Source organism: Calonectris borealis, chromosome 3, assembly GCF_964195595.1.
Source record: "Calonectris borealis chromosome 3, bCalBor7.hap1.2, whole genome shotgun sequence".
NCBI classification, from domain to species: domain Eukaryota; kingdom Metazoa; phylum Chordata; class Aves; order Procellariiformes; family Procellariidae; genus Calonectris; species Calonectris borealis.
In genome coordinates, this window is record NC_134314.1 from 10394566 (window position 1) to 10408817 (window position 14252).

Below are 14252 nucleotides of genomic sequence, written 5' to 3' on the forward strand. Positions count from 1 at the left end.
GTTAGAAAAAAACCAAGGAACTGGAAGAGTGACTTATCTCCAGTATATGCTCAGTCTTCTGCCTTCAGGGACTCCCAGCAACCAAAGCAGAGCATTGTCTGGAGCACAGAGAGGATCTGGGACTCTCACCTTTGGACCTTTGGCAATTTGCTCTGAGCTTTCTAAAGCGTTTGCCTCAGCTGCTTGCTGCAGACTATATAAATGGAGGTCCAAGTCAGAAGGCTCATTCTCCCTCTGAGGCGGTAGGGAAGAGGTGAAGAGGGGAGGGAAGGAAAAACAGAGGACAAGAGCGAGCAGCAAGAGGGTTCGGGGCTCACCATGGGCCCTGTGCAGCTCTTGCTGCTCTTGCTGCTGCTCAGCAGTGGTGTTCTCACACGTAAGTACTGCCTTTTCTGTTAGTGCTTTTTGCTGCTTTATTTATGAACCCTGTTAAAACAACAATTATGCAAAAATCAACAGGACAAAGGCTTATAGAATTAGAGAGGGCAAGTGGCAAAGATATCATCTCTTCCCTTTGTAGGACGGGGCAATCATAGGAGATGCCAACATAGAAGAAGTCACAAATGTCGCCTGGTGTCTTTTGATCAGATTTAGTGTATTTTGCAACTTGTAAGGAATTCACATATTTTGGCCTAATTGTTTCTCTGTAATGCTGTCCTTTTAAACCACCATGGAGATACTGTAGCTTGGAGATAACCATACAGACTTATCCCAGCTGTTGCTAACCTATTTTGCGGCAAATGTGAAAATGGAGAGCAATAAAGCAAAACGTATTTGGCAGGCAGTACTGACATTTGAAATACAATTTTGTGTTAAAGGGACATCATCATCAGTAGTAGTAGTAAAAGAAGTAGGCAAGTAGAGGCTTTTTCCCTAAGATCAGAAAAGACAGCCTAGATCAATATGGTGCTGTGGATTGTGAGCTATCCTTGCTTCCCAAGAAGTGGCGTTTTAGAATACGACACTGTAGTGTTACTTAAGACTTCAGGAACCTTAAGGAGGAAAGAGAGCCTGGGGCCAGTTGGGCAGGTTTGGTTTTATATGCAGATCGAATTCATCATAAATACACCTTTGTTGAACTAATATTCTGTTGTTGACTGATGTTATACAATTTTAAAGGATGCACTTGTTTCTAATGGTTATTAATAATGTTTTAATGTAGTAATTAATAGTGTGTAGTATTATTGTTGCTATTGCTGTTACTGTAACTAATGTAACACACTATTTCTGTAGAGTGGACAACCTTAGAATTCCCAGAATGAAAACTTGGAAAGTGTGCAGAGGATATTGTGAAAAGTGCTGGCATTCATGTGTGATATCCCAAAGAATGACAGAGCATCAAATGAATGCAGCAAATTTACTAGATTATATTTTATTTTATTTTATTTTATTTTATTTTATTTTATTTTATTTTATTTTATTTTATATAGAGTCATACAGGACTTACCTAAGACAGATTGGAGCAAATGGTTCTTCCTAACTTGAATAGGCTTCCAATCAGTGTTCTTTTCCTCCAAAGAATGGACTCTCAATATTCAAAAAAGATTTAATAGCAGAGAATTGTAATATTAATCGTCAAAGTTGTCCTTTTTTAAATGTACAAAAAGCGAAATATAGCCATTTATCCATTATGCAGTATTTTTGTGTGCTCAAATAGACTAAAATTTTAAAGTAAACCTTGTTATATAGTACATTTCATCTGTCTACCGCTATATTTTGTGCCCTTACAATGGAAATGTAGTATTTCCATTTATATTTCCATAGGCCTTGTTTTATAGCTATAAACTGCTTTTCCAGCTTTTAATTCTTGTTTTTATTCTTTGCAGAAGAGGAAACACCTGAAAGTGCAAATCCAGGATGTTCAAGTAACTGATTTCTTGCATCTGCTTTTGTTATCTTATGTCACTATATTAAGTGAATATGTCTTTCAAAGCTTGACTTTTCCTATTCCATAAATCTCTTCCTCTGAAATAACTGAAACAAAAGTGATGGCAATATTCTGAAGTCTTTATTGCCATTTATTGTAGGCATTTAATTATCCGTAAGGCTTGGCTCAAAGAATTTCAAAAGTTTCCTAAGATCGGAGAAGCTGAGATTGAGTTTCTAAACTTTTAAAAAGCTCCCATTAAGAAACTACTTTCCATTGTTTTGTTGATTTCTTAATTGTCAGGTGCAAATTCCTTAATCTTGAAATCCCTGTTTATCAGATGTGAAACTTCAGCAGTGAGGTTATGTACGTTACACTTTACCATGGGCTGAATCTCACTTCTCATTTACCCTTCACGGTGGCTGCTAAACCCACAGAATTGCACTTGGATATCTAACTAAATACCTGTAGAATAAATCATCAACTCTGTCAGCAAGGACAGCAATTTCTTTAAACAAGTCAAGACTCAGGAAATGCTGACTTCATGCCCTATCTTTATAATGAACTCTAACTGGCCCTGACTGCTTGGTTAGATACATAATGTTCCACCATAGGGTCAAAGTACCGAACTGAGTTGTTTTGTTCTTTGTCCCTTTAGATCTTCAGGGTTTTTTTTCCCTTGTTGGATGCTTTAGCACCATCTCCAGGCAATTGGGTTTATTTCAGCTGCCTGAACCAACTCAAAGACTTCTAGGCTTCATTGGCAATTTCTTGTGTATTTTCAATACAATAAATTATTTGGTATTTGCATTTCTAATTTTATCATTTCCTTATTCCTTTTCCATTTATTTCTGTTTCAACGCAGGAGATGAAGCAATAATTAGCCTTTTGGTTTTAGCATAGTAGATACTGGTGTTGCGAAAATTTCTTAGAATGTACAGTTAAGCAATGTTATAGTCCAGGATAGCCAAAAGTGACAGGGCTAGTGTTGAATTTTTTTATAGCAGTTAATTTTAGGGCTAATTAGATAATTTAATTCAGTTTTCAAATGTTTGTAAGATGCTGATTACTGTCTGATAGCTATATTAATTATATTAATTCTGTTTAGCAATTACATGAAAGTAATCTCAGTTAAAACACTATTAAAATATGTAAAGCTTATAAAAGTGGTAGTCCAAGGAGGAAATACGAGATTTATAGTACTATTCTGTTCTCCTCTCTAAGTTTGCAATTCTGTGACATAAAGGGCAAGATAACATTGACATTGGCTTTTGACATGACAAGTATTTTATAAAGAAGAAGAGTAAGCTACATCCATGGCAGGTATAGGCAGGAAAAATCATACAGATTTGATGGTGGTCGTGTGGGTTTACACTGAGATGAGTTCACCTTTTTTTTCTATAAAAGTAGATCAGGATTCTAATATATTTAGACAGTCACAAATAACCACAGAGGAGCAATTTAGGAAACTGCTTTTCACTCAACGTCACAACAGCGTCACAGTCCCAGTGAATTGCTCAGTCTAAACAGAGGGAACAGTAACTTCTGGTTCAGATAGACCTAAACTGCTCTAACACAGTCACTTAAAATGCCTGATCATAATATGTTTAGTTTAAAACGACGCCTGCAGTTATAGTGGGAGTGAATTGTAATTGAGGACATTGTTTGGCCTATGTTATGCATTCCAGACACCAAAAGAAGATCTTATATCCCTGTATTTGACACTGAGACAAAATATTTTTTCCTTATGTCTCTATTACCATGTTCATTCCTGCTTGTAGGGTTTAAAATTACACGTGAATTGCCTCTGAAAGCAACAGGGACAGATCAAACACAGGTGAAATTTATCCCTTTGAGGAAGCTCATTAGGTTTTGGGGCTTCCTTTGATAAAAAGAGAAACACCTCTGCAAGTACTTCCTCCTACCTTATTCTTCCTCATAACTTACTGCTTTTGCCTTGTTCTGGATGCTCTTCACATAACTAAGGTTTATCTCCATTAAAAAGCGTCTATTCTAGTGAAATTTGCTGATCTAATAAGTGAATTAGAGCAGATCATGTTTTAGGAGAGTCTGGGGCAGAAAGATACTCTGTAGATTCAGGTGAAATGGTATTGAGGAATGCTAGTTTTGGTGTTCTGTCTCTTGCTGTGTTTATTTGCTTTCAGTCTCAGTCATGTGACTGAGATAAAGCAGCTCCTTGCATTTGAATTATGATGGAAAAATCTGAGCTGAAGTGAATCATTTTGTTACCAATTTGAAAACTACTACTTCATTGGTTTAATTTAGAAGGAATAGGGTCGTTTTTAAAACAGTTCCACATCTTACGTTTTCTCCCGTTATTGTCATTAACTGTAATGGGGCATGATTTGAAGGCCAGATGGGGTCATGTTGTGACATCTCATAAAACAGAGCAGTGGACCCCAAAACTTACGCTTTCGCCACAAGTTTTGTCTTATACTTCAGAAAGTATACAGCTGACATGAAGTCATTACTTTGTCTGAAAGCTATTCTGTAAAAGGAAATAGTGGGAGGGTCTCATGCTTCCTTTATATGTGACATTCATTTTAGTTACACAACAGTAAGCCTGTATTGTAAGGATCTACATATGCATATCCTACCCAAGTCATAAAAGCACTCTTGTTTTCCCAATTGCAGAAGATGCAACCAGATTTAAACACCTCAGAAAATATGTTTACTTATATGAAGCAGAAACATCAAATGGGATCACGGGAACAGCAGATTCTCGAAGCGGTTCAAAGATCACTTGCAAGGTAGGGAAAGAGGAGTAAATACAACTGATCGGGACTCTATACTGAATAACATGGGAGCTGGCAGCTGGGGATCACCCTTCAATGTTTTTCCAAACATGATCATTCTTCTGAAAGGCACATGTTGAGAGTCCTGAAGACTAAGCCCTCCCTGTCCTGGACAGAAGGCACTGAGGATGGCAGAAGTCCTTCATACCACGGTGCCAGTGCATTGCAGTCCTGATCTGGCTGTACTTTTACATGAGAGAGGGGGAAGACCTGGTAGTTCAGGTTTCCTTAGCTCCCCGGCTGAGTCTACTAATGTCCATCAAACAATTTTAGAAGTTGAACTAAAACAGCTCATGGATGCCATGAAGACCACTTGATAGCCTGCTGATGGTAATAGTCAAGCCAGGATCAGGGCTGTAGGAGTAAAAGGTCCGGTAGGCCATTAAACTACCCAATGTCCCTCCATCTTGCCCAAAACTTTCCCATCGTGTTTGGTTTTTTTTTTTAAATGGAGTAACTGGGGAAAATATTTTTTATTTAGCACACACTGTTTTGACAGAGTCTAAACATTGATCAGTGTAATGATTCAAGTTTTCATACAGTTCTTCTAGTACTATATATTTTCAGAACCTAAGTTGCTTGTTTACCCTGTATATAGTACACTCCATGCCATTAGCCAAGCAAATACCTGCTTTTGTATCTTCTCCCTCAAGTTACCTTAAGCTATTTAGAGTACTTTGGAATCTTTCCCAACAGCTGCTAGCAGGGTGATTATGACACTTTACAAAACCCAAGAAATACCATATTTTCAAAACTGTAACTGGATGATCCTGGAAACATGATAAAGAAAAAAGGATAAGCACATCATATTTGTGTTTTCAGGTTGAACTGGAGGTACCACAGCTGTGCTACTTCGTCCTGAGGACAATGCATTGCTCCCTAAGGGAGACATTTGGTGTTGACACTGAGGGAAGGGCCATGCTGAAAAAATCAAAGAACTCTGAGGACTTTGCAAATGCCATGTCCAAGTAAGCAATATCAATCATCATCAATATTTATAGCCTTAACATGGAACAGGCTGCAATGTTACAGTCCATTCTGACTATGTTTTTCCAGGCATAGAACATATTTCATGATAACATGGTAGATTTATAAGCTGGTTCCAGAGCAAAACTCTCCCTGATGTAATTTAGGGCTAACTTGGCATAGTTCTCAATTGCTAGTAGGGAAGTTTTTTTTCCATCCAGAATTTTCACCTGGAATGTTTTTGTCATTTATATCATCTACATCAGAAAACTGTTGGGTAGTCCCCTAAAAGATTATTGCAAGCGGAATGTTCCTTCTTGTAAGCAAATTCTCAAATGGCTGTGTGCAGCCATTTTAAGATAATTTTCCTTTGCTGACACGGTACAAAGACTGTGCAATAGAAGGGGATTTGAGACTGAACTCCAGATATCCTATCACAATCTTTAATGACCTATGCAACTTATCTTTTCCTTACTTATCTGCTTTCGTAAGTTATTGCTACTACTCCCTCCACCCAACTAGTCTCTAGTGGTTGTCAGTGCCTGTGTTACTCGTGCACTTTCATGCTTGTTTCAGTGCCTCAGTATCCACTCCATCTTGTTTCACAAGCCATAGATCTCCAAACAACTTGAGACAGTGTTAAAATATATTTTTCAGAAAACAATCAAGGTTTTATTTAAAGACTGCAACTAGTAGAAAATCCTTCCCATCGTTTTGTAGGTTATTGCAGTAGTTAATAATTACCTCATTCTAAAAATTTACTTATCTCCTCTCTGAATTTGTGCAATTCCAACTTCCAGCCATTGCTCTTGATATTTGCTTGTCCTTAGATGACGTTGTCTGGTGATATTAGAATGTCCTTGGTTAGAATTTTGCTGCTTTAATAGTAATACTCTCTAATAGTAACAATAAGGAATAGTAAATAATAAGAGACCAAGATAAACATGATGCTTTAGCGATAGCCCAGCAGTTTATTGATAATATGTCCTAACATGATTTCATACTGTTGGGGTTTTTTTGGGGCAGGCATGAGCTAAAATTCAGCATTCAGGATGGAACAAAAGTCAAGCTGTATCCAGAGAAGGATGAACCTCTGAATGTACTGAATCTCAAGAGAGGGATCATCTCAGCTCTACTTGTGCCAACAGAAACAGTAGAAAATGTAAAAACAATTTCAATGGTAGGTGTTTTGAAAGCATTCACTTCATTTCCTTAACAAATGGAAGAAACCTCACCTAGTAGAGTTTTCCTGAACATCGTTTTCAAAAGACCAGGAAATTCAGATGAGAAAGGGTGCCTTTCAGCTAGATCAGAAAATGTCTGACACCATGAACAAAGACACTGATTTCTTTCTTCTTTCTAGGATACTGTATATGGAAAGTGTGACAGTGAAGTTGAATTCAAATCTAGAAAAGGAAATGTTGCAGAAGATATTTCAATTAACAGGGACCTGAAAGCCTGTGACAACTTCAGTCCCATCAGAGATTATGTCAGCCCTATTGCCATTGTAAAGGGACTAGTAAGTATACCATTAAAAATTATATGATGTAACATTCTTCTCTAGATCACTTAAAATTATAAACAACTACTACAACAACTAAATTCTGTATTTATCTTCTAAAAGCTTAAACAGGTTTTCTGCACCCTTGCATTAGATCAGACTGTGGTTTTGTTGGCAGTCAATAGAGAAAAACAGATGCAGAGGAAGAGTGTAATTACCTTCTTTCATGTTCTTCTCATTATTTTTTAAAGGAGGGCTTTTCATAGGTGGAGTTAGTACTATTGATTACACAATAACCTCTCAGATCATATCCAAATTTTTAGTTTTATAAGTCAAAATTTTCAACATTCCAATTTCATGTAAAACATGTAGTCCACCAAAACTCTGATGTGTATATGATGTGCAGGAGGAGAGGGCTCTAAATGCCCTGAAATAAATGGTTTGACATGCTGTTCAGACTACCTGTTAATCCACAATGATCAAATGCAGTTGCTTGCACGAATATTGGCAGATTTCTTCCTGGTATCATGGCATCTGTGCTTTTGAGTGTTTTCCCTCAAAAAAAAAAAATTGGGATTTCATATCATGCTAAAAACACATTTTATAATTTCTGCCATTTCTACAGCTTGTTGTAGAAATGTTTAAAATTTGTGTAATAAGAGTGAAATTTGTGTAATAAGAGCATCAGCTGTTACGAGGGGCCTGAACTACTCTAAAAATTACAAACTGGTTTCTATGAAGGAGTCCTTTGTTGTAGGCAGCAGGGGATCAATCATGAAGTAACTGCTAAGCCAAACACCTCAGTAAGGCCTAAGGGAAAATTTCAGTGGGATGTTTTGCCTGTGAAGAGACTTAAGGCTGAAGATTGATATTGGCAAAATTTTGTCTTTGTGTGAGAATGATTCCAGTTATGCACCTTTGTTTCCAATATGCTGTAACTGTTAATATTACAGTAAAACTGTGGCAGCATTTAAAACTATGTTTGTTTCCTATACTATTCAGTAAAATGACTGCCAAACTATTTATTTTACAGAACGTCCCGTTATCTACCCTTCTAAGGAGCACTCAATTTTGTCATTACAATATTGATGCAAAGAAAAGGCATGTAAGAGATGCTGTCTGCAGTGAAAAACACCTGTTTCTGCCTTCCTCATACAAGTAGGTTGCTCACTATTTATCATTACCCTTTATTTATAAATATTCTTTTTAAATGGTGACGTATCACATTCTGCCCTGACTTCATCCCCAAATGTACATTTTGTTCTCAAGAAGGCAGGAGGCATGGCAAGACCCCTCGAAGGTACTTAGACTCAACTAAAGCACTGAATTTTTCTTTTGTTTGCTAGAAATCGCTATGGTGTGATGACGGAGATCAACCAGACGCTGAAGCTTGAAGATACCCCAAGGATCAGTAACAAAAATTTTGATGGAGGTATAGCTGCAATTCTCAATAATGCAAATACAGGGCCAAAATATAAATACAGGTTAAATACAGGAACAATTTTTTTTTAAAAAACAGTGAATTAATTACAGATGCAGTTGAGGGGACCAAAACAATTCATAATTTTTAATGAATTTGATCAATTTAGTCAGTAAAAAGGTTAGGGTATAAAACAGGAAAACCTGAAAAGTTTAAAAACACTGTAATTTTAAATAGTCTTTGTCTTTTCATTTTCATTTTGAAATTATTCTTTATAATTAAAAATTTATAATTTGCTTGGAAATTAATTTTAATCTTATTGGAAATTATTTTAGTGAACCCTTTTTAGCTAACCATAATTTCTTATGCAACTTTTAGCTTCAGCTGTCAAATGTAAACAGTCCATGATTACTATATATTTGGTTGTGAAACACACTTTTTTGACATGCAGTTGTTATTCCTAGTGATAACATATTTCTTCTAAGATATATTTATTAAAAGTTGAAAAAGCAAACTATGCTAATATGAAAGGTGTTAAGGAATCGTCTTCATGAAAATTTAAAAGAATTTATGTAAATAGGTATTATTCAACTTTTGGGAGAATTACATTTAAATTCCACTCCATTATTTTTAGAAACTGTTCAGCTGTTAAACTTCAACAGTTAATCATATAAAATAAACTACAGAGTTTGTATTTATACTGAATGTATGACAGAAGATAAAAGTGAACATAGCTCCTTGATAAAGTCATCAAGAATGTCATTTTTTTAATTGCTAGGTGAACTGGAAGAGAAGGGACTTGCACTGGAAAGTACAGATACCAAATTTCCCAGGCAGGGGGATGCTGTTCTGAAAATCCTTCAGGAACTGCAGAAACTTACAGCCTCCCAGCAGAACCAGCAGAGAGCAAGACTCTTCTACAAATTTGTTTCTGGACTCAGAAGTTTACATAACACCACTCTCGGCTCTCTTGTACCAAAGATGATGGAAACTTCAAGGTATGTTACAACAGTTCATTGTGCATGTCAATGCCATAGGAAATCCATTCTAAAGTTGATGACTTGCTGCAAGTGGTTTTAAATTACAGGTTAATGAGATGTAAAGAGTGTCTTTCAGAAAGGTAAGTATCATCAGAATTATCTAGAGAGAAAGATAAGGAAGAGAGAGTAAAACCTGTGTATTTCACATTTTTCCATCAGAGATGCTCAGTTGTTAATTGGAACTTGAACATTAAATATATGAGAACAGTATAAGAATTCAAATAGATCTGAAAGTTCTAGCCTTCTATGAAGAACGAATATTGTTTTGATCATTCCCCCATCAAATCTTCCAAACTTATTGGAGAAGCTGAACTATAAATTAGAGTATAACACAGCCCAGTACAGGGTTTTTCTCCCCACCACCATCCCAAGTGCGTATGCCAGATGCAATCCTGTGGATATGTTATTATAGCCAAATATCTTTCATGCAGTTTTGCTCAAGGACAATGACTGTAATTCCAAACTCCCAAGTCTGACTTACAGCAAAGAACACAGTTTTGAAAGTGAGATTTTTGGAGACATGGAAGGGCACAATTCTTTGGTCTGACCCTGCCCTCCACTCCCCACCCTTACTCTTCTGTCCTAGCTGGACTTGAGTCAATTTACATATACTTTATGTCCTCAGTCTGCAGAGGGACTAGAGCCTCAGTCTGGTTCAATATATTATATTAGAATACTTAAAGTTGTGGAGAAGTGTGTTGTGTAGAAAAAAAAGATATGTCTGTGTAATGATAGTATTGTTAATACTTTCTTGTTGTTCATAGCTAATCATGTTATTAGTATAAGTTGTAAAACGAAAAAGCTTCTTTTTGATAAGCAATTGTGTGATTTGCTTCCAGTCATGCATAAGCATACACCATTTACATTAAAACACCTTAATAAACCTGTCAAATATTTATTTCAAACATGCAACGTGCAGCAATAACTGCAAACAAGGAATTGATTAATCAAAGTCATCTCTTTTCCTTTCAGTTCCGTCACAGTTCAGGCCCTGACTCAGTGCGGGACTCCAGAGTGCTATGGTGCAGTCCTTCAAATACTGAGAACTGGAAACGTGAATCCACTTGTGGTAGACCTGGTCACATATACCCTGGGACTATTGCCTTCTCCAACTCCCAAAAGAATACGAGAAATTCTTAACATGGCCCAGTATCAGCCAAGTAGAGGTTCTTTTTATGGCTTGAGTCATTCTGTTACTAAGTAAGTAATGATAGCATGTAATTGTACAAAATAACCTCAAGAAAACATTACAATGCTTAGAGTAAACCCTAAGAGTAGTCACTTTTTGAGGATTTTTTGTTATTCTCATGGATTTGCTCTTTGGGAATAAAAAATAAATAGACATTTCCCATTTTATCCTTTTGTTTCTGATGTGTTCCTCTATTTCTTTAGGTTCTACAATGAGAAGATGATTGTGACAGAGGAAATAACAGATGTTGCAGACTTCATGGTATCACTGCTTGGCACTGATTGTTCTGGGGAAGATGAACTCACATACCTCACACTTCGGGTATTTTTACTTCCTTCTTTCCTTATGCAGGCTATTATTTTAAATCGTAGTGCATATATTACTCTACTTCTCTTGGTGGAGAAAAAATGTTTATCATCTTTCTGTTTTCATCACTGACAGGCTATTGGAAACATGGGTGCAGTAATGGAGGAAGCTAAACCCAACCTGAAATCTTATCTTAAGACATGTATCAGAAATGAAGCTGCATCACCTTCAGTTCAGAAAGCAGCTATCCAGGCATTCAGGAAAATGACTGTTACTGAAGAGGTAAATTGGGTCACAAGAGTCAGCATAAACTGTCTTCAGTTCGCCTTGACTGTTAACAGAAGTTATTGAAAGTGCAAAAACATTCTCATTATTTCATAGTTTTGTTATCTCCCTTTTAGCTGTCTCCAGCTTTTTTAGAACTCCTTTAGTTAGTTGAGTTTCCATACACATATCTGAGAAGTTCTGCAGACTTCTGACTTAGTGAGTGTTACTCCTTTGAAATGCAGTTGCTTTGTATAGATAGTCTCAGTTTAAATGGGAAGTTTGGATCTGTTCCTGTTAGAGTATCTTAAATGGACTTCTACTTATTTAAAGGTGGTTTTAGCTAATGAATTAGTCCAGATTTAATGGATTTAACTAAGAAAAAATCATATACTGGCATTTTATTGTCATTGTTATTAATAGTACTGGTTAGATTTATGTTTACATTACAGTGACATTAAAGCGCCTCCTACAGAATGGGTGTCATTATACAGAGCACTTCAGCTTAGAATAGTGAAATAGTTTCACTATCAACAAGTTTCTACTCTAAGAGACATGCTCTTGTTTCCAGACAAGGCTTGACAAGGCTTAACAAGTCTGGGAGTCTGGAAACACTTGAAGCTCATGTCCTCAGATTCAGTTTAATTTAAAGCATTTAATTTTTTTTATTATTATTTATTTTCAAACTATGTTTTTAATTTTCCTTTAAATTTCCTCCAGCAGAAGATTTTGATCACCTTCTTTTCCTAAATTGAATTATCTTTCTTCCAAAATTTGAGAATTTGTCTGCAGACCAGAACACTTCTGATTCCCAACAATCAAACTCAGTATTCTAGACAAAAAAGTAACCTGCCAGGTATAGGATAAGAAAATCAGTTTTAATAAAACCGTAATTTCTATGACTTTTTCTATCAAAAGAAACTTTATCAAAATACCTTCAATGAAACATTTTTTGTCAGTTATAGAAATAAGATATAGAAACAGTTATGCAGTCCTGACAAAATTACATCCTGGAAATTATTTCACCCTATATATTCCCAAAAGAGTTTAGCGATATCGTCTACTAGCCAGCTCATCAGCGCAAACCTTTCTCTATTTACATAGGACCGTTCAGCACTTCTGAAAGCGTTCCAAGAAGGGGACTCACCTACAGACAAACGTCTAGCAGCCTATCTCATACTGATGAAAAATCCTTCCCCAAGTGATCTCGCAAAGATTTTGAGAGTTCTCACAAAGGAGAAGAACGAGCAAGTGAAAAGCTTTATTGCTTCACACATTGCCAACATCCTAGACTCTGAAGAAGTAGGCATTGAAGAGTAAGTAAAATTTAGTTATATACTGGTCTTCTAGGAAGAACAAAGTTCTGACCATAATTGCAGTGGTAGTTATTCAGCAGTGCATTTGTGCTTGGTTTTTTGTTTCTTGTTTGTTTTCTTTGTTTGAACGGGCACATTAGCTGAGTAAATCTATGCCTTTGTCAGAGCAGTGCCAGCTTACAGTCTTTCCCTTAAGTCTTATTTCTACTGTTAATATGTGCAGAGTGCTAGCCATTTACAATCACCTCAGTTGTATGAATGTCTGCAAAGGACACAAGAAATCGCTCAACTAGACTGAGTTTTTTTATTTTATACTAATCATATTTGCATTGCTATCCTCTTTCCTAGTCTAAAAAGCCGAGTTGAAGAATCTCTGAAAGGAAGCCAGGTTCCAACAGCCAAAGATTTCAGAAAGTTCTCACAAAATTATCAGATTTCCAAAAGAGTTTCTGTACCTGGAGTTGATCCTGTCTCTGCCAAAGTAGAGGGAAATGTGGTATTTGATCCAAACAGCTATGTTCCTAAAGAGACGATGCTAAAAACCACCTTGAACGTGTATGGATTTGGCCCAAGCGATATCTTTGAGGTACAACAGTTATCAAAAACTTTTGCTAGTATTGAGCTGTTTTCTTTCTCATTACTGTTTTCTTATAACAACTTTCTCTGAATAATGTATTGTTTTTACAAGCTTTGGGAGAAATCTAAAGACTGCTATGTTTACAAGGGAACTTTCACTTGATCTCAATGGGCTTTAGAGCAAGCCATCCATTATGTGATGTCACTTGCCACTGACTGGATGGACGACCCTGTTGGAGCTATTGAAGGCCTCAGCTAGGGTAAAATGAACCCATCTGTAACAAATTGACTTCATGCTAATGAATCATTACTGGCACACTGAAGTACTCATAGTAGATTTTAAGTGAGATACAGCCTATGCGTAGGTTTTTTGTTGGACCTCACCACAGAGATAAAATTAATTGTAAGACCTAGTATTCTGTATCTTCCCTTAAGAATCATAGACTTGTAGAATACACTTTAAATGCATTGTTTGTTTCCTGGAAAGACTGTTTGTTGTAGAGCTCCAAAGAGGTGGAGAAACTGTCTCAGTTATTGCGTTGTCCTGTTCATTTCAGCTTGGCTTGGATGGAAAGGGGTTTGAACCAACACTGGAAGCTTTGTTTGGAGAGAAGGGATTTTTCCCAGACACTGCAAGCAAGGCCTTGTACTGGGTTGACGGCAGAGTGCCAGAGCAGGTTTCCAAGGCGCTTTTTGACTATTTTGGTTACTCCCAGGATGGCAAGCAGGATCAGGTACAGCTTGAAAACATTCTGTGTGGCACGGCATTCCCATCTTTATACAATAATTACAGCACTTCCCTCTTTATTGTATATAAGCCTTCTCCTCTCTGATAAGCTAAAATAGAAATCCTTAATGCTATTTGACAATGTTTTTTTCTTAATTGTATGTGGGAGGGGCCTTTGTCTGGAGACAAATCTGTGAGAAGTGCATGTGCAGATTAGCTGACGTTCACTAAGAACTGTTCCAGATATATGATCTTACAGATTTC

At 36.6% G+C, this 14252-nt stretch overlaps 1 protein-coding gene across 1 annotated transcript in view; it reads left to right on the forward strand.

Annotated features, from left to right (window-relative positions):
- Positions 1-270: 270 nt before the first annotated feature.
- The window catches only part of APOB (apolipoprotein B), a 37767-nt gene continuing 23785 nt past the window's right edge, over positions 271-14252 (forward strand). Inside the window, exons 1-15 of the mRNA XM_075144972.1 lie at positions 271-376; positions 1827-1865; positions 4523-4638; positions 5506-5651; positions 6676-6829; positions 7013-7168; positions 8184-8308; positions 8497-8582; positions 9349-9568; positions 10583-10810; positions 11003-11120; positions 11241-11387; positions 12474-12685; positions 13034-13271; positions 13819-13995. Of these exons, the coding sequence (XP_075001073.1) occupies positions 319-376; positions 1827-1865; positions 4523-4638; positions 5506-5651; positions 6676-6829; positions 7013-7168; positions 8184-8308; positions 8497-8582; positions 9349-9568; positions 10583-10810; positions 11003-11120; positions 11241-11387; positions 12474-12685; positions 13034-13271; positions 13819-13995 (2220 nt within the window). The 5' untranslated portion in view covers positions 271-318. The remainder of the gene's footprint in view (positions 377-1826; positions 1866-4522; positions 4639-5505; positions 5652-6675; positions 6830-7012; positions 7169-8183; positions 8309-8496; positions 8583-9348; positions 9569-10582; positions 10811-11002; positions 11121-11240; positions 11388-12473; positions 12686-13033; positions 13272-13818; positions 13996-14252) is intronic.